This window comes from Lathamus discolor, chromosome 4, assembly GCF_037157495.1.
Source record: "Lathamus discolor isolate bLatDis1 chromosome 4, bLatDis1.hap1, whole genome shotgun sequence".
NCBI classification, from domain to species: domain Eukaryota; kingdom Metazoa; phylum Chordata; class Aves; order Psittaciformes; family Psittacidae; genus Lathamus; species Lathamus discolor.
This window is the reverse complement of record NC_088887.1, coordinates 7,376,131-7,395,243: the sequence shown is the minus strand read 5'-3', so window position 1 is coordinate 7,395,243 and position 19,113 is coordinate 7,376,131. Positions and strand designations below refer to the sequence as shown.

At 41.2% G+C, this 19,113-nt stretch overlaps 2 protein-coding genes across 2 annotated transcripts in view; both read left to right on the top strand.

The window, feature by feature from the left end:
* SPAG17 (sperm associated antigen 17) overlaps positions 1 to 16,705 on the top strand; it is a 98,188-nt gene extending 81,483 nt beyond the window's left edge. The window contains exons 36-47 of the mRNA XM_065676172.1: positions 1,391 to 1,504; positions 3,622 to 3,667; positions 4,953 to 5,055; positions 5,511 to 5,564; positions 7,232 to 7,334; positions 7,920 to 8,016; positions 9,240 to 9,338; positions 10,597 to 10,748; positions 11,692 to 11,861; positions 14,243 to 14,303; positions 15,560 to 15,704; positions 16,511 to 16,705. Of these exons, the coding sequence (XP_065532244.1) occupies positions 1,391 to 1,504; positions 3,622 to 3,667; positions 4,953 to 5,055; positions 5,511 to 5,564; positions 7,232 to 7,334; positions 7,920 to 8,016; positions 9,240 to 9,338; positions 10,597 to 10,748; positions 11,692 to 11,861; positions 14,243 to 14,303; positions 15,560 to 15,704; positions 16,511 to 16,647 (1,281 nt within the window). The 3' untranslated portion in view covers positions 16,648 to 16,705. The remainder of the gene's footprint in view (positions 1 to 1,390; positions 1,505 to 3,621; positions 3,668 to 4,952; positions 5,056 to 5,510; positions 5,565 to 7,231; positions 7,335 to 7,919; positions 8,017 to 9,239; positions 9,339 to 10,596; positions 10,749 to 11,691; positions 11,862 to 14,242; positions 14,304 to 15,559; positions 15,705 to 16,510) is intronic.
* NAA50 (N-alpha-acetyltransferase 50, NatE catalytic subunit) overlaps positions 1 to 19,113 on the top strand; it is a 209,607-nt gene that overhangs the window by 11,147 nt on the left and 179,347 nt on the right. The window lies entirely within an intron of this gene.

The window sequence follows — 19,113 nt, the reverse complement described above, 5'->3', positions numbered from 1 at the left end:
TTTTCCAGAAAGACTTATCTTAAATTTTTAGCTTTTTCAGAAATAACTCAAGATCTAAAGAAAAAGGTATTCTTCCTTCCTCTGTCTCCTTCAAGATTTAAGAGGTATAAGGAATGAAAAAAACCTGGAAACAGACTGCTTCTCAAACCTTGTCTGTTCATAAAGCTTGGTACTGCATGTAGCTTTCTAGCAGAGTGGTGTATTAGGAGAGTGTTTTTTAAGGACCCTTTTTTTCCATCTAACTGAGCTTCTACAGTGTTCTTTTTGTAGCACTTGATGTGATTATGGCAAAGTAAGACCCTGTCTAAAAAACAGCCCCAGATTTTTTTCTGAAGCTGATTTTTCAATTCTGATGATTTAATTTAATTTTCCATAAGAGTTCAAATAGGAGGGAGATGGAGATCACAAACAAGTTTTGTTAGAACACCCTTTATTCATTAAGCTGATCTTAATAATATCATTGATTATTATTAATAGTAGCTATTTACTTGACACATTCCTTTACTCACATAGCTCACACAGTTTACTGGAACACTTGTATGGACACTTGTACTTGCCTAGGCTGTTGCAACAGTTGGGAGGCCAAACCTACCTGCCTACTCAGAAGCAGGAGGTCCCACTGACACACAGGTGGCATCTAGACATCTATTGGATGTGGTTCAAGTCACACAGTTCGTTGTGGATTGCAATGTGTGCTTCTGGCATGGTAGAGCTTCAGCAGACTCTTGGGTGTCCTTACTGTGTTAGTTCTTGCATGTTCAGTAGTCTTGCTAGTCTTCAGAGTCCTTGGTAAGCTTTCAGATGCTTCTTTCTCAGCATGTACTTGTCTCTTTGACCTAAAAACTATTTCTCTGTGCAGACTGTTAAATATCTATATAATCCATTCACAAAAATTGATAGCTGGGACCTTTATGACATTGAGAAATAGCATGCAAAGAATGCTGAGAGAGTTGGGGTTGTTCAGCCTGGAGAAGAGAAGGCTCCAAGGAGACCAGTACCTAAAGAGGATCTACAAGGAAGTCGGAGAGGGGCTTCTTACAAGGCAATGTAGTGACAGGACATGGGGCAATGGCTTTAAGCTGAAAGAGGGGAGAGTTAGATTAAATATTAAGAAGAAATTCTTCACTGTGAGTGTGGTGTGGCGCTGGAACGGGTTTCCCTGTGAAGCTGTGTATATCCTATCCCTGGAAACATTCACGGCCAAGCTGGATGGGGCTTTGAGGAACCCACCATTGCAGAGGGTTGAACTAGATAATGTTTAAGGTCCCTTCCAACTGAAACCATTCTATGATTATTTCTACAAACTCTTTTCCCTATATATGTCCCCTTAAGCCTACCTCTACAAAGAAAACATCTGCATCTTTCTTGGGTTTTTTTATTGTTCCACCAGGAATATACAGACAACATTTTAAAGCAGGAAAAAGAGCTGGAAGAAATGAACGTAAAAGAACCACGAACAGAAGAGGAAAAGGAGAACGCTGCAAGTCTCCTTGAACTGGTTACAGTGAGAAAAATTACATTTTTAACTTTCTTTTTCCCCAAAACCGTTGTATTGTATTGGAAGTGTCAGTCTTAAAACACATAATTGTCTACTAATAAAATAGCAAATGTCAAGAAAGCATAGTGCTGTCTCTGCCATAGTTTAATGGTAAAGCAGAGCCAGCCATGCTCAGCATTCAGCTGGGCTGCTGAATGGCGCTACTGCCATTTTGGGGTAGCAGCCCTCTAAACAGTTCAGAAGTTTGGCTCTATGGAATGAATCATTCTGAAACACAAAGGCCAAAATTACTGAAATGTGTATATTGCCCCACATTAAGATGAGAATGTTTCCAGTCTGTTGTCATTGCAGCTGGGAGACTTTTATTTCAACCACAGCCACCTCCATGGTAAGAGCTTAAGCCCTGCTTTTGAGATAATCCATAAACAATTTGAAAGAATATTATTATTACTGCTGAGAAGCATTTGTATTTTGGGGTAAAGGTGCTCTGCTCATTTGCACAGATTATTAGAGCATGAAAAGAAGAGGAGGAGAATAAGTAATGGGAAAAGTGGCTAAATAGGAGAACAGGGACTTGGGATAGCAGTCAGGAAATAGTGAGGTTAGTGAGAGATGAGTGGTAAAAGAAACAGAAGTGGGTGGAATGAATTAGGATGAATGAGAGAAACACTGCTTACCTCTTATGGAAAGAGTGCACAGTTTGCTTTCTTTCACTTCTTTAAATTGTTTCCTACAGCTTCCTTCAAATTTGGTACCTTGCATGGTGTGAATTCACATCCTAAATCTTTAGTAGTTATGAAACATCATTTTCTTTTTTAGTTTCAAATACTTTTATTTCCATTTAATCAAATAACATGCATGTAGTGAATTCAGACATACTGAATTAAAAAATCTGGCACTCAAAAAATGCGATCTAGCCATGTTAGTTTAAATATTCACTTCCATTGACCTTTCAAAAGTGAGTGTATTCTAGCAAACAAGCACATCTTAACCTCACAGTCTACTTTTTAAACCCTGTCTCAACATGAAAAAATATTAGGAATGAAATCTTTCCAGTTTCAAATGCTGTTAATTTCCTTTTCCTGGCTTTCTAGATATATCTTAACTTTAGAATGTTATAATGTTATTTTAACTTTATTATAGAATCTGTCTCAACTTTTTAGCCAAGATAGCATTTTCATTTGCTGAAATTAAAGCCTATTTTTTGATTTTACAAGCCTTGGTATTTATTTTTTGCTCAGTATTTTCAAGTGACATACAAGTCTTTAAAAGAGAGTAGAGAAAAGAAGTATCTAGCAAAAGAACCTGGAAGGAGCTCACAACTTCTCTGGAAAGAGGAACAGAGATGTGTCAGTAACTTCATCTGCCTCTTTCTATTTGTTTTGATGAGATCCAGGTGCTGAATCTCACATGCTGCTTGGTTCCAATTAACTTATCCAGTGACTTAATTATTGTTGATTTTCCTGGGTACCATAAGCACATTTTCAGGTACAGATTCCACACTGGACAACTCTTTTCTGAGCAGTACAGTCTCATTGTGGGCCTTCTTGTGACCTAGGAATCTGTGTCACACTCCTCACATGTCTTGATTGTTCCCTATCTCTGTTACAACCTAGACTGCCTGCTCATAGGACCTCTGGTTTTCAGGGATAGCATGAGAATAAAGGAAACAGCTTAGTTTAGAGCTGCTTACCCCTCAAAGACTTTACTGTGGCTAACTACAATATTGCTTCTCAGTAATGAAGCCTACAAATTGCTGGACACTTTCCATTTGACTTCTTGTTGTGGCCATGAGTTTTAGATTTGGTTCAAATCCCTTGCAGATGGATTCAAGTTTGATTATGAACTGGCTTAGTTGATTTAATGAACAGCAACCCTATAAAATACAAAGCCATCTGTGAAGTAGGTCATCACAAAGGAAATTAATACCTCTTTAAACCAGGCAACTTGTACTTCATTTCCCTTTTTGCCAACTCATGTTTTCTAATACACTCAAGTATCTCCAGTCTTGTAGTCACATTCTCAGGTAACAACACTTGTTTAGGATGGAAATCCTTTGAGCAGGATGCTGTTGTTGTGAAGTCTGTTTCTCAGATGATCACAGTTATTCCATTTCATTGCAGTCCTTTCCTAACTGGGAGAAGTCAATCGAAAATCTCAGTGATAGAGGTAATAAAACTTGAATATCTTTCTAAATTGTAAAATATCATAGTAAGTTTTAAAGTACTCTAGTATTATTTTTAAAGGAGGAACATAAAGGTGAATTTGTCTATGTGCTAGATAATTCTGTATGATTTTCAAGAGTGATTAAAACTTATTAGCATTAATGTTTCAGTACCTCTAAAAAACAATTCCTATGTTTAGGCATGTGTATTTGGCATTTTGACTCACATTTCCATAGCAAAAGTTATAGTATTCAATCCCATAGTGATGCCAGCCTTTAAAGGGTTATTTTTCTGTCCTTCCTGCATTGTCAAGAATATTTATGCTTGTTAAAAAAAGCATCCTGTGCAAAGTAAATGAAGACTGCTGCAACAAATGCTTGCTCCCCAGTTTCCTGATTTAAATGGAGGTGCAATTTTAACATAACATTATTAATGAAGATGATGCTGGGAAAGAAAAGCTCTTTAAAAGGTAAAAATAGAAAAAGCAGAGAAATTAAAGTTGCCTTCTATGGTGAAAAAGCTGCCCAAATCCCCTGAAACACTGAGATACATCATCATAGTCAGATTGGTTTGTATCACTCAAATACTTCAATCTCCTAAATTTTGCCACAGAAATTTGTTTTCAACAAAGGAAATTTCTTTAGGTTTAAAGCATCAAGTAAACAACACATTTTGTAAAAGATGGTGTCAGAGGATAGGGAAACTCCTTATTAAAGACCCAGAACTGGTCAGAGTCTTAAATAAGGAGACTAGCTTTCCTCCATTCTACATACTGAACTAGTAATTCCTTCCATGAGTGTTGATTATGGCTGCTTCAGAGATATAATTAAGCACAACTTAAGTAAGCTGAGAGTAATAAAGGTTCCTGAAAACCCACATCACTTTTTTCAGTAGGAGATAGAGACACGGAACATTGCTCCCCAGTCAGAAAGTGACTGAATATCAGCAACTTTTCCTATTGACAGATGTTAGATTTGTGTCTTATGGTGATATTTCTTATGATAAGATATCTTATCATAGATGATAAAGATATTTCAGGAAATACAGGGGGTATGAACTTAATCTGCTTCTTGTGCTTTCTACATTGATTTGATTTCCTGTCTGTTAATGTTCAGAACTTGATTTTGAAGTTCTTTCTGCCCCTTCCCTCACGGTGGCACAGAATCCGTTAGGTTTTCATCAAGTGACAGAAAGATGCATTAAAAATGTATCCTTCTAAGGTTTTTATTCATAACACTTAGCAGTGTTTAGCAGACCACGCACATTCAATAATACTCTTCACCTTGCAGCTCATGTAACTGAGCTGTATGAACAGGCAGTGGCTTCTTCTCAACAGTATCACACAGCGAAGACAATCACTGAGCAAGGAGAGGAGCAGCAGCAGAGGTTCAGGTAGGACAGACCAGTGAGAACTGATGCAAATGTGAGTAACACAAAGGATGGAACCAAGCACATGGGCAAGGCAGTTTTCTTAATTGGCTGTCATTAAGGACTGGCACCTACGTCTCTAGACATATCACAACATTACACCTTTTCCTATAATTATTTTGTCTCTCTGTGCATCTTTATCTGAAAGATACTTTAAAGTCTGTTAGAAAAAGATTTTGAAGGTTACTTTGAATAATATAATAAAAATTATATATGATATATATACAGATATGAGTGAACAATTTTGTACCAACTATCAAAGTCTGTCGTGGTTTAAACCAAGTCAGGAGTCACTGCAGATCTTAACAGAACATACTCTCATAATTTTCCAGGCTTATCTTGTAAATATGTTTGTGCTTATAAAACATAAAACTAGTTTTCTCATTTTCACTCCTTTTTTTGCTTCCCTGATCATCCAGCCTGGAAGGACTAACACCAGCGTCCAAGTGGCAGAGGAGAAAAGAAGAGCACAGGTAATAGCATTAGTAGGGCAGAAAGTTATTTATTTTATGAGCCAACTTAAGTCTGCCTTTGGCAAGACTGTTACTGATTTCACTGGGTGTTGGGTAATGGTCCAGTGGTTTGCTAGCAAATAATGGGTGTTCTGTAACAGAAATACTGAATGGATGGATGAAGTCTCTCTTTTTTTTTTTCAAAACCTAGCAGTGTTACTGATAACTCACACTATTCAAACAGGGCTGAAGTCAGAAGCTCTGTGTTCTGTTTTCTGGTTTTGCCACCAGCATGGAAAACTATTTATGTGAATATTTTCAAATGCTGATACATTAGGTTAAGATTTGGGTATTCCACTGGGTGAGCCCAGCTGTTCAAATAGGATCTCAGGCACGTCTGTCACATGGGGGTGCTTCAGAGCTTCTCAAGGGAAAACTCACAGCTCTCTTTCGTAGACTCTCCGCAGTTGAAAGATCCTCCAAGCACTTAATCATCTTTGTAGCTTTTTTGTGTATCAGGTTGGTCAGAAAGAGACACAGAATTCCACGTGTGTTTCCAGCAGGGCTGAGCAGAAGGGTACACCTCTCTGGGCCTGCTGACAGCACTCCCCCTCATGCAGCCCAGGATTCTGCTTTTCATCTTTGCCACAAGGTTGAAGTAGAAAATCCAGTACATGAATGAGGATTAACATAGAGAAAGTTACCAGTAATATACATTAATTCACAACAAAATGAAAATCATTATCTTGATATCTCTTTAGGTCATTTAGTCTTTCTTAAATTAAACACAACTTGAAATGGTGATGAGCTAATATGATCAGAAACTTGCTTTTTTCTTACTTTTGCAAAAGGTTAAGTAGCAGCTGAAAATGAAGTTCTCTTCCATACTACTTCTTAATTACTTTCTGACTTGCATGAGATAAAAGCTTTTATAGTTTCAGATTTATATTCTAATACAGCATTTTACACTGGTTTGCATACTATTTAAAGAATTGCTTTAAGTGTGCGTGGGTCAGCACCTGAGAACATCATGTGCAATTCGGGCTCTAAAGTCAGTGTCAAAACTTTCAGTATCATTAAGAGTGATAATTTCATAGCTGATGTTAGACCTTGCAAGTCAGTGGAACTATAGCATTGTAAAACTGGAGTAAATCAAGCTGAAACCATAACTGGTCTTTACTCTGGTGAATCTTATCTTCTGAATTTTGAACAGCTTTTTCTGTATCCACAGAGACATCAAGGTTTTTTGTGATAAGGAAATCGGGTTAATTTAACGTTACATGTTTTAGCAATGCATCTAAAATACTAATTCTCATTTAAATGGTTGGTGGAAGGTTGAAAAAATGCTTTTGGCAGTCTCAGATGTGTTCCACAAGATTTAGACAACTAGAGCATGTTTTGAGGAGAAGCTCTCCTGAACAGCCAACCGCTGTCCGTATGTGTTTTGGTCAGCTCTTCCATAAATCATCTCCACCACAGCTGAGGAGGGCATTGTCTGGGCATGACAGACCAGCCTGTTGTTATCTATCACTGAGATAATTGCAAATAAAAAGAACATAATTTGATACTGCTTGCCTTTACCAGCTCCATTCCTCAGTGTTTTCAATGTAACACTGAAAATCAGTGTGAACTCAGCTCTAACGCGTTTTTCTTTCTTTTCCTTACCAAAAATGCTACAAATTGCTTAGGAAAGAACTTGATGAAGAAAAGAAGTCCTTGATGGCAATAAGATACAAAATAATTCCTCCGTATTTTGAATCAGAATTCAGCAAGGAGTTTTTCCTAGCAAAGGTAATGTAGCTGAAAAGTGGGAGAGTTTGTGCTAGGCCAAGTAGTTAGTGCCTTGCTCCCACAAAAATAGTTTTGGGTTTCTATCTCAGCCTCAGTTTATCTCAAGAAACCATTACAGAGAGAACAGTTGTGGCAGAATTAATGGTGAGAATTATATGCCATTGTCTAAGGGAACATATCTTGGAGATGCTGTATGTTTATTGAGTACAAACTCTGTAGATTCCTTACATACACTCTGGGGAGATTCTGATTTGGAGCAAAAGCTGAACCTCAGGTCTTTCCGCTTACCCCTCTTAAACCTCTTGCTCATAACTAGAAAGGGAATTAGTAAGACTCACCCTCCCGGGTTAAAAGCAGCCTTGGAAACCTTTCTAGTGTAGTCTCACTTGATAAATGCTGTAAGTGCATAAAACATACTCACAAATGTACTTTGGAACCTGAGGTTTACTTACGTATATCTTTTTTATAGTCACCACTTTGGTTCTGCTTATTTGTTTCATTTGCACCCATTGGTTTGGTTTGGTTTTTTTTTCCCCCTGAGTGTTTAGTTGGGAGATCTAAACCCTCTTTCTTACTTTCTTCTAGTTTCCTGATGTGGAAGCACTGTCTAGGAAACTTCCTCCAGTTCAAAAACTGAAAAGTGGCAATTTCCCTCTGGAGACAATTGAGAAACCCAGTACAGGTAATCTGCTGTCTGGCAACATCTGAGTGTCTTCTGCATTGTTTTGTCCAGTTGTCTCACTGCCCCTATGGATTCCCAGTCATTTTGACACATGAACTACTTGGATACAATGGCTGTATCTATTCTGATACATGAAACTTATCCAGCAGCACTCCCTGACATTGAGATCCACCAGTACTGAGTAAGCTGTGTAAATTCAGTCTCCCAAATCAAGGTGTTTTTTTCCCTGGCCAAAACTTACGAAACCTAAGAGTGGTTTTGGAGAGATTGCTAAGTTGCACAGTCAACATCATACCAGTGTTCTAACAAGTTCAAAGTATAGATTAGCATATTCTAGTAACTGCTAATGTTCCTGTTTAATCTACTAATATAAATGTGGTCTATGAGACTTTTATATTTAATGTGTTGGAGCCTTTGCCAACAACACTGAAGTGGGAGCACCACAGGCTTTAGATGCAAAGCTGAAGGACTGTGCTATGAATGAGTGGTTGATGGATGCATAGTGCTCAAAAAAAACTTCAATGGAATAAACAATCATTCTTGATGAGCAAAAGCTGGGGAGTTTAGAAAAGCACTAGTCTGACTGTAGGGAAAAAAAGAAAGGGAGATGGAATTCTGAAACTCAGTGGTAAAAGGGGCAGCTTGGGGACTGGGGCAAAAGTGATGTGAAATAGGAAACATGCAGACTAAAGCTAGTCTGGAGGATATAGGAAGAAAGCAGTGACTGGATGATGGGAAGCAGTGAAAGGGTGAACCATCATCTTAGGTTTGAGCTTTACAGCATTGAGAGGAATGCTTCAGTTCTGTTGGAAAAGTAGCCCTGACAAATGACTGAAATCACATAGTGAGATTTAAAGTCATACACAGCAAAGAATCCTATCAGGAAGCAGTCCTCCACAGGGACTTCTCGCACCCCCCACTAATTCCCATATTTCCTCATTTTGAATCACCACATTACAGTCACCAGCAGACCTGTGTTGAATTGCTCATTAGCCCTTTAAGGCTTATTGCTCAGTTAGAAAGAGAACAAGACATTACTAATCACAAGATAGATACATATTTTTGATCCCCATTGCCCAGTGGAGCAGTATATCACATGCAGAAAGCTTTCAAAGGTTGTCTAAATTAAAGTGCCAAAGACTTTGTGAATTGTTTTTCGTACGTTTATGAAAATGGTGATTATAAAAAACACTTTTCACAGTATTCCATTATTTTCCCTTTAGCAGCTGAATGTCTCAGTACCGTGAGTGATCATTCACCTTCAGCTGACCACCTGCTGCAGGCTCATTCCAAAGAAAATAAAGGTTCCAGCAGCACAACAGGTAAATCTGACTTCCAGAATGTAGTTTGGAGCAGGCTAATGCTTATCTTCTTATAATTTTTGACAAAATATTTACAACAGAAACTTAAATCCACCTACCTCTATTCAGCATCCCGAATACATCTGAATGCAAGCCAGGCAGAAAGGAAGAGAGGTATAAAACTAATGGCAGAGATTTTCTCCTTCACCCTAGGAGACTGTTGTAACAACATGGGAGTGATGGGTAGAACTGCAGACAAATCCAAGAAGTAATTTCTCTCCTAAAAAAAAAAATTACACAAGCTAGATTTTCCTGCTAATGAAGGGTCTGTAACAGAACACTCCAGACCAGAGTTTGCTGTGATTAAATGGTCTTTGCCATTGAAACATCCCTGTTCAGTTTTGCTTTCCTTGCTACGTTTATTGTTGTTCCCTCTGTTTATGCATCTGCTTGTGGTGACAGCTTGGGATGATCACCACTGGAGAGAAACTAGTTTGCTTTAATTGATCCCAACCTTTGGAGCTCACATAATGCCAAAGACAAGCTGAACTTTGGCAGTGCATGCTTGCAAAATCTGTCTTTGAATCCCATAGTTAGTTTCCCTTCACCCCTTCCTTCCACTCGTTCTGGTACACTTTCTTAGGAGTGGAAGTGTTGCCCACTACTGGCAACAAGCTGTTGCCTTCAAACTTCCCAAATTTCCTCTGTTATTTATGCATAATCCATAAACCTTGGGGCATATGTACTCACCTGTACTTCCAGAGCCACAGAGTAAGTGATGAAAGGAGCAGCCCCTTGGGAGGGGCAAGAAGGGAGGGGGTGTGTGTAGAGAGAGATGCCAAAACTACACTAACTTTTGACATCAAAGCATAAATGTTGCTCACCTTTAAGCAAAACAAGAAATGCTGGTGGTTTTTCCCTTAATGTCCACAGCTGATGGCAGAGGCATTGCCTCTGGAATAGCAATGGCTTTGATTTTAATTTTAGTGCTGACACTTCTCTTTTTAATCATTTCCACAGGTATTTGTATCTTCATTGCAAATTTTTCCACTGATTAGTCCTAATAAATACAGTACAACTTGGCTTATTAGTTACATTAATTACCCACTACTATTTAGGGGTTTCTTGACCACTGAAATAAAAATGAGACCAATTCTTCTGTCCTTGTGCTGATCAAATGCTTTCATAGAAAATAAAGCTCTTATCTAAAGAAGAATTTCAGGACTATGCTTAATATGATGGTTAGGTTTTTGTGCTTTTGGAAATCTTTCTTGTCCAGGCCTAAACCAGGCTGCAAGATCGCAAGAGACACCTTTACAACATAAAGTTCAGAGTCTGCTGGTGAATGTTGCAGGACAGCCAAGAACAGAGAAGGTTAAATTACCATTATCCCTGCAGGGCAGAAAACCAAACTCCATACCAAATAAAAAGGTAAAATAACATATTTTTTGTTAATATTAATATCCTCTCAGTCATCTCTTTTGCATAAAATCTTTACTCTGCGGCACTACTGGAAGGTATTTTGAATTTACTTACTTGTATCAGAGAAAGTATGGCAAGCAGCACTGGGGAGGCCACACCTTGAATCCTGTGTTTGGTTCTGGGCCCCTCACTACAAGAGAGACATTGAGGTGCTGGAGCAGGGCCAGAGAAGTGCTCCAGACCCTTCAGCTGTGTTGCCCAAGTGTGATGAGGAACAGCTGAGGGACCTGGGGGGTTTAGGCTGGAGAAGAGGAGACTCAGGAGGGACCGCATTGGTGGGTATTGGTCTCTTCTCCCAAGGAACAAGCCATAGAACAAGAGGAAACTGCCTCAAACTGCACCAGGGGAGGTTTAGACTGGAGATGACAAACAACTCTTCCCCAAAAAGCTTGTCAAGCACTGAAATAGGCTGCCCAGGGCAGTGGTGGAATCACCATCCCTGGTAGTTCTCACAAGCCATGTAGATGTTGCACTTAAGGACATAGTTTAGTGAGACTTGTCAGTGCAAAGGTAGTGGTTGGACTCAGTCATCTTAAAGGTCCTAAATGATTCTATGGTATAAGTAAGTTTACTGGCAATTCTAAAAGTACCTTTCCTCTCGGCTGTTAGGCCAAACTCTGCACCAGGCATCCACATCAAAACTCCAGAAGAGCAGAACTTCTCCCATTTCCCCTGAGACATCTCAATGGCTTAATAGTCTGAAAAGTCAAACCAGTATAAGTTTGCAAACAATACTCAAAGTGCCTCTTCAGTTCTTACTCAAATTAGAATGTCTTTTTGTAACTCTTCAGGATGAGCGACCAGAGGTCAAATGTAGGCTAAGTAACTCCAAACCTACCTTGATGGCCATCAGCTTCCTCTGTTATCTAACATTTTAATTCTGTTTGCAAAGGTAGAAGATCCTGTCGCAGGAAAGGTCAACACATCTTCTCTTGCAACAGCAGGACAGCAGCTTAGTGGCTTCCACCTCATTCCACCCAGCGTGACACTTGGGGTACTAAAGGAAGGCTGTACCTATGCAGCCACAGTGATCCTGAAGAATGTTGGTGTGAACTTCTCAAGGTTAGTTTGGTTTTTTACTACCTTGGGTTTTAACTGTCCAAATATGCATTGCTTGTTGTCAACCTTCTGATCTGATTAATGTGAGATAACAAATGCTATTATATTTGGAATCATTTAATAATGACTGACTGGATAGAGGAAATAATGTTGGAAATACTTCAGCAGTAGTTGCATATGAATGTTATTAGGAAGATGGAAAGCAGTAAGGGCCAGCAGGCCCTGGATGCATAGTCCTGGCCCATACAGATGATTTACTCATTCTCACTGAAGTTCTCAGGTTCTGGAATCAAAGTCTTTCATGGAAACCAGTGTTGCATTTGGCTTTGGGAAATGGTACCGGATGCTGCAAGTCAATTGAAATGGGCACAGCTGTACTCAGGCAGGCACAAATCCTTTTAGTTGCATTGAGAAACAGCTCCAGTGATGGCAGAATACATGGCAAATAAAGCATTGATTTGTGCACACATTTCCCTTATTCAGTGCATGGCTCAAACCAGCACTGCACTTGTGTTCCAGTAGGGTGAGAAGTGAGTCCATTTCTAGGCCTGCAGTCCTGCAGGCTGTCTCTTGCTCTGCATGACAAATCACAGGAAATGATCATATTTACCCAGCTGCAGCTTAAAGAATATATAAATACAGTAAGAAAATGCTTATGATTGCTCTTCTGTCCTAGAATTCCCCTTTGGAGTCACACTGCACACATGTTCATTCCATCACTGTTGCACCAGCACAGCTCCAGCGGTTTTACTTTAGGCTTATGAGCCCTGTCCTCCCCCATGCATCCCCATGACAGAAAAGAGGGCAAAATCTTTTTGTCACCCTCAGTTTGCTCAACTGGGCTTGCCTTAGCTGTGCAATGTGTACCTTGCTTTTTAGCTGAAAGGAGAGCCTGGAACAGGTTTCTTATGTCCTTACAGCTTCTGGGCTTCCACCTACAGTCTGTCACTTCCAAATAGCCACATTTGAATTGTTATAATCCCACCAGCTGGTTTCAGGAATTTCAGTACTTGGTGGGAGGCTCTCATTTCAGATGGCTCAAAAGCCTCAAAGCCAAAACCAGGTTTTTAAATTGCTGTGTTCCAAGATAGCTGTTCCCACCAACGTTTTCTGTTGTCAGCCTCTCACTCCTCCCTACCCTCAGTTACCTCCCGCAGGTTGAGAGATTCTGATTTTATGTAGCAGTTAACTGAAAGCTGCTATTTAGGCCAATCTCACCTGTTTGTCTTTTTTTCTGAGACCAGTCCACGCCATTCAGAAGCTGGTTCCTCTTAGCACTGGTGATAAATAGTCTTTGTTTTTTTCCTGCAACATTAGCATTGGTTAAGGACAGCAGTAAGGGCAGTCAAGGAAAATACCACCATGATTCTGGTAAGTCCAGGCTAGCTTTTAAGCTTTTTAGTTGATGCTTTGACAGGAGAGCTAAGCTGCAAGCTCCTGAATGGCAATTCTGAGCTATGTCTGCCTTGACACAAGCAGCCAGAGCTTTTCTATGACAGGGACAGTAGCTAGCTATTGCTTTCCAGATTGTTCATATCATAGTCTAAACTTGGGACATCCCGATGAAAATTAGTCCAGCTTCTCATAACAGTCCAGGCTCCAGAGACAGCATAGGAATTCTGACAGCCAGTTTAGAAGTCTGACAGAGCTTTCCATAAGATGGAGCCATATACTAGCAATGGCTCTTCGACTGCCTTTCCCTTAACAGCCTCTGGTGCAAGCACATGCTGGTAACTGTTCTTCAGGGGGAGATGAAAACCAGAGGATAAAGTCCAGAGCCTTGCAAAAGTAGAGGTCATATCTGCTATAGTGACCTTTAGAGATCTTGACAGTGGAAGTTGCGTACACAAAAGGGCTGCAGAGATGTGAAACCATCAGTGAGAAATGAAGAAGTGAAACTACTGCCTTAGTGGGTACTGTGAAATTATTTACACACAATTTATACTGGTATCAGGCCATTTGCAATAGAATCGTATAAAAGGACATTAAATAAGGATTGTGTAGGACTTCTGGGAGTGGAACACGCAGGTGTTTGCCAGGAAGATGTAATGTGCACTTTAGTTTCCTTTGTGTATGCAGGCTGAGCATGCTGATGTTTCACATGTTGCTGTAAGGACCAGGCAGTGTAAAGAGGTCTCTGGAGTCTGACTTTAGCCCATTCATCTGTTCCTTTGGGTGTTTCTGTTAGAAACCTAAGCCCAGGGGAGAAGCCCAGGAATACTGCTGCAGCCCAAGACGTACACTGTGACAGGAAGGATGAGCTAACACATTCTGCTGTTGGCTGTACGAGCAAAGGAAGAGCAAACTGGCTGCTTCCCAGCAATGCCTCCTACCTGCCTGCCTGCAACAGCTGCTCCAAACTGATTCTCTTCTCTCTCTGACAGGTTTCGGGTGAAGCAGCCACCTCCACACACAGGACTGAGAGTGATGTACACACCAGGACCTGTAGGTTACACAAACAACCCTTGGCTTTCTATTACCCTCAGGCCATCTTGGGTTCCTCTCCCACCAGCTGGCTGGGAATAAAGCTGGCAGGGAATACATGATTTGTTTAAAGTGATGCTGCCTTCCACTGTCTCTCTCCTGCTTTTAACCAAGCATTCCATGCACTTCCAGTCTTAGCCTGTGCCAGAATGCAAAGGGGTAAACATGTGAAGTTCAGTGGAAAGCAGCAGGTGAAACACTGAGATTCAAGAGAGCTTTTCTAGAAGTAAATGGGATACTCTGCTACTACCTGAGTTTTCCCATCATTTAGAACAAACATCTGCTCTGCCCTACACCTAGACTTCATCTCCTGTCCCAATACCTTCAAGAACTAAACTCTTCCCTCAACTATTTCTTCTGCTTGCAACTATTCTGCACCTCAAGTCTTAAATGGCAAAGCACCATAGCATGCTAAATTGTCACATTTCTGCTTTGGTTCAGTCTCTCTCTTCACCTGTGTGTGGATAAATACTGTGCTGGAATTATCCCCACAGTATCCAGGTCATACCAGGCAATGTTCTTGACAATGCCTTTACAGGCACGGAATCAAGAAACAATGACTTGTGCAAGAAGGCAGTGCCAGAAAGCACGTGAAACCTCCTAGTCCAGAGCCCTAGCCACAGATCAGTACTTTAAATCATAGCATGGTTTGGGTTGAAAGGAACATTAGAGCTCATCCACTTCTAGCCCCCTGCCATGGGCAGGGACACCTTCCACTAGAGCAGGTTGCTCCAAGCCCCTGTGTCCAACCTGGCCTTGGGCACTGCCAGGGATGGGGCAGCCACAGCTTCTCTGTGCACCCTGTGCCAGAGCCTCAGCTCCCTCACAGTAAAAAAAATTCTTCTTTATATCCAACCTAAATCTCCCCCTCCTTTAGTTTATAACCATTCCTTGTCCCATTGCAGCAGGCCCTCTCTTCTTGATTCTCAGCTGCCCCAATCCCCTTTTTCCTGCTGCAATCTAAAAGTAAGTTTAAAGGGAAAAAATACAAACCCTGGCAGTTTTCTCTCAAACTGCCATGTGAAGAGACATTGGTTTGTGCTGACCTTTCTAGTGAAACAGATACTGGGTGACTGGCAAGCACAAACCTGTGCGCTGGGTACTAAGTCTTTAATGTCATCAGAAAACAAGGATCAAGAACCAGCTTCAAAGACTTCTGGAACAGACTGTATATGAAACATGCACCTTACCTGTGAGTAACCCTCTGTCTCTGCTAGGTGGCTGCGGGCTTGCAGGTTGAACTGGAGATTGAGATTTTTGCCATGGTAACTGGAGGGGAAGATACTGGTGGCCTTGAAGAAATCGCCCACGATATTGAAATACTAACAGAAACAGAGACTCTTCTTCTGCCCGTGAGAGCAAATATCCTTTGTTGTCTTACTTCCAACACAAGCACCTTTTAGCACGAACCCTGGGGACCCTTCACCTGTCAGGAGCCTTAAGCATCATTCCCAGTGCAGGCTGCTGAGGTAGTAAGAAGCTTTACTGTCCTTTCAGAAACACAAAAACGGGCATTCTCAAAAGCACAACAAATGAACAGCTTAAGATTCTGACACCAAAAGCGGTTTACATCAGAGATACAGGGTTTGGGGAAGTGCGGAAAGAACAGTAAGCTCAGAAAGATGTGGCTTTTAAAAAAGAAAGGAAAATAATAGGAAAGCTTTCCCACCATCCCTGATTGACGCTCCATTCCCAGGTAAAAGCCACCCATACCAAAGGACAGAGAACTGCAGGGTCCTCTGAGACTGACCAGAGAAACAACACTGAGTCTTTAATAGGCTCTGGAAGTGACATTGAAATTCCAAGATTTACTTCATAGTGACCCCAGGAAGTCTGTCATGCCTGTTATTGTAGAACTGAGCTAGACATGACTGGTGGCATAGCAGCAAAAGCAGCTCCTGCTCTGTTCCCACTTACCCAGTCCTCAGACACACAGTTGCAGACAAGCTGTGTGGATGTGGCGCTTAAGGACATAGGTTAGTGGGACTTGGCAGTGTGAGGGTAGTGGCTGGACCTTCCCCAGCATTCTGCCTGGTCTTTACTCTTTTTGCTGAAGGCAGTAGTGTAGATTCAAGTTGTTTCACAGCCTTATTTCCAGGGTTCATCCCAGCCTCCACATGTACTATGTTAGTTACAGAAATGGTTTGATCCTTAACATGTTATTCCACCTGTGCTGACCAATGCCACTTACGAGTGTCGCCCACAAGGATACCCCCAGGGTGGGATGGCAGCAACAGTCCGGGCACTGCCTGCAAGCTCCAAGCCACAGCTCCGGATTACACTACCCTGGAAACTTTCTAGTTAACGGAAGTACTGGATGCAGTGGTACCAGTCACAAATAAAATGACATTTGTTTTACCTCCTCTTGGCTTCTGTCATCAAACCACCTCACACAACTGCCATCACACAGACATGACGACTTGAGACAAAGAAAGGAAGCACTGGATGCCATTAACCAAAGGACGAGTGCAAGAGGTATACAGATTACTGCAAATGCTCAGCTCAGTGGAGGCACTTGCAGCAGAGCCTCCTCAGGCCCGTCCCAAACCCTTCACTTGGCTGTCTCCACATTAAACAAGTCACTGAGCCTCCTGGCAGCCAGAGGCTGAATTTTTTGCACTTCAGCTCTAATAAATCAGCCTCTCTTTATCACTCTTCATGTTCCAAAACCAAGTCTTACTGTTGACCCTTTGACATTGACAGCAAGTCTAATAGGAGACAGGAGTCTCGCAGATAACAGAGAGCAACCTTAACATAAGAAGTTCAAGCACACACAACCCTCTACACACATTGTTTCATGCAACACATTTCTGTAGCCTTGGAGAGTCAGAGTAGATGGAGAACAGGTAGTGATAAACGGCAACTCTGTGGATGTTTCTTCTCTGCCCAAAAGTCCCCATTTGCCTCATATGTATAACACTGACATCTTTTAACTTCAGCATCTGTCAGGCTGCCATGTTATCCAAGAAGTCAGTAAAGAAATCCCAGCTGTAGCTCATTTCCTCCAGAGTAAAAGCAACCACATGAATCGGTTCTCCACAGAAACTTCACAAAGACATGCACCTCTGACTGCTGCATCTGCTCTAGGACTGCCCAGAGTACAGCAAACAGCTCTTTCCCATTTAAATATCCTCTTACCTTTTCCGGTGTGGAATTTTACCTCTGGATTAACATGCAGTTATAGTCTAGAATAGCAAATATAGGGCCTCATCATAGCTGCCATTGCCATGGCCAAATCTCCTTTCTGTTCTGAGAGTCTTTTTGCGACTTGATTGCTACTCTATGCTACCCAAGTAACTGTACCAAATGCCTCTTGGAACACTCCTCTACACAAAATCCCCTGGACCCAAAACCATATCCATCTCAAACATGGCAAGGGACTCCGGACTGGCTGGTTCAGTCTCACAAAACATGAAACCATGACACTCCAAACGTAAGTCTTGGATTTGGTTAAACAGTCATGTTCAACCATCCACAACAGAAATAGTTTAGTCAGTGCAGAGGCACTGTGACAACTTCTTAAGCTGGTATCGGCTTTTCCAGGTGGCTGTCAGCAGAGCCAGTGATTCTCTCCAGAGATCGAGGAACTTCCCTGCAATATTTGACTTGATGACAAATTTAGCACACCTCCTAGTAGAGACCAACAAACAAAAATCCCTGAAGCATCATCTGACCCAACGTAGTCATACCTCATTTATGTTTTCTTAGGTACTTATATATAAAACAGTTCACAAAGATTGTCTTTACTATACTCAAAAATCAAATACTGCACAGGAAACTGCCCACAAAAGCCTTCAGCATTCCCAAGCAGACTGCAAATCCTGAACTCAACAGGAACGATATTTATGCCACTCAATTTGTGAAAGAAAAAGCAAACCCTTAATCTAGTTGAAGCCCATGTGAGGACCCTTTCTCATGTTGTTCCTTTCCAACAGCAGAGGCCAGTTCTACTGAAGCCAGTCTGTAGCCATCATGGTACTCACACACCACTTGTGAATAATCTTATGGAAACATCTCAACGTGGACTTGTTCATTTATTTAATCAGATTAACATGGGTGGTTGGAAAGGACCTTAAGATCATGCAGTTCCAACCCCCTGCCATGGGCAGGGATGCCTCACACTAGACCAGGTTGCTTAAGGCCGTGTCCAACCTGGCCTTGGACACTGCCGGGGATGGAGGATTTACCAATTCTCTGTGCCATCACAGGCTTAACTTTCTGGGTGTTCACCTAGTTTTAGTTAGCTGCAGCCACCAGATGCGGATTATGAGTACACAAAGTGACACCTGGCAGAGAGGGACTGACAGAAAGGGATTATTCTTGTCATAGCTCACTTATTCTCAGCTCTGATAGTTTTCAGATGCTCCCTGCACATCTCTTTGTAGTGGAAGACTGAGCCACGTACAGATGGCCTTTCCTCCCTCCTTTGCTCCCACCGACACAGTAGTGACTAAAAGAAACATTTGTCTCTTTGTGAGACGCTGTATTTGTATATCCAGGTTCAGTTCTGCTTTCTATTCATTTCCAATGAGGTGCTTTCCTGTGCTTTTCCAGCATGTGTCATAACAGATGGGGAATTTTCCTTGCTACATGCACGTGACTTGTCCCCTAAACACTTTACAGTGACCAAGAATCCCATGATCAGGGATTAACCAATAGCTTTCAGTGTGAAATATGAATGCCAGTTTTGGACTCTTCCATCCACACTGGTGAGACACAAATTCTAATTAAAGTTTGTAAATCCAGGGACCTGCACCTAAGAAAAGGCAAG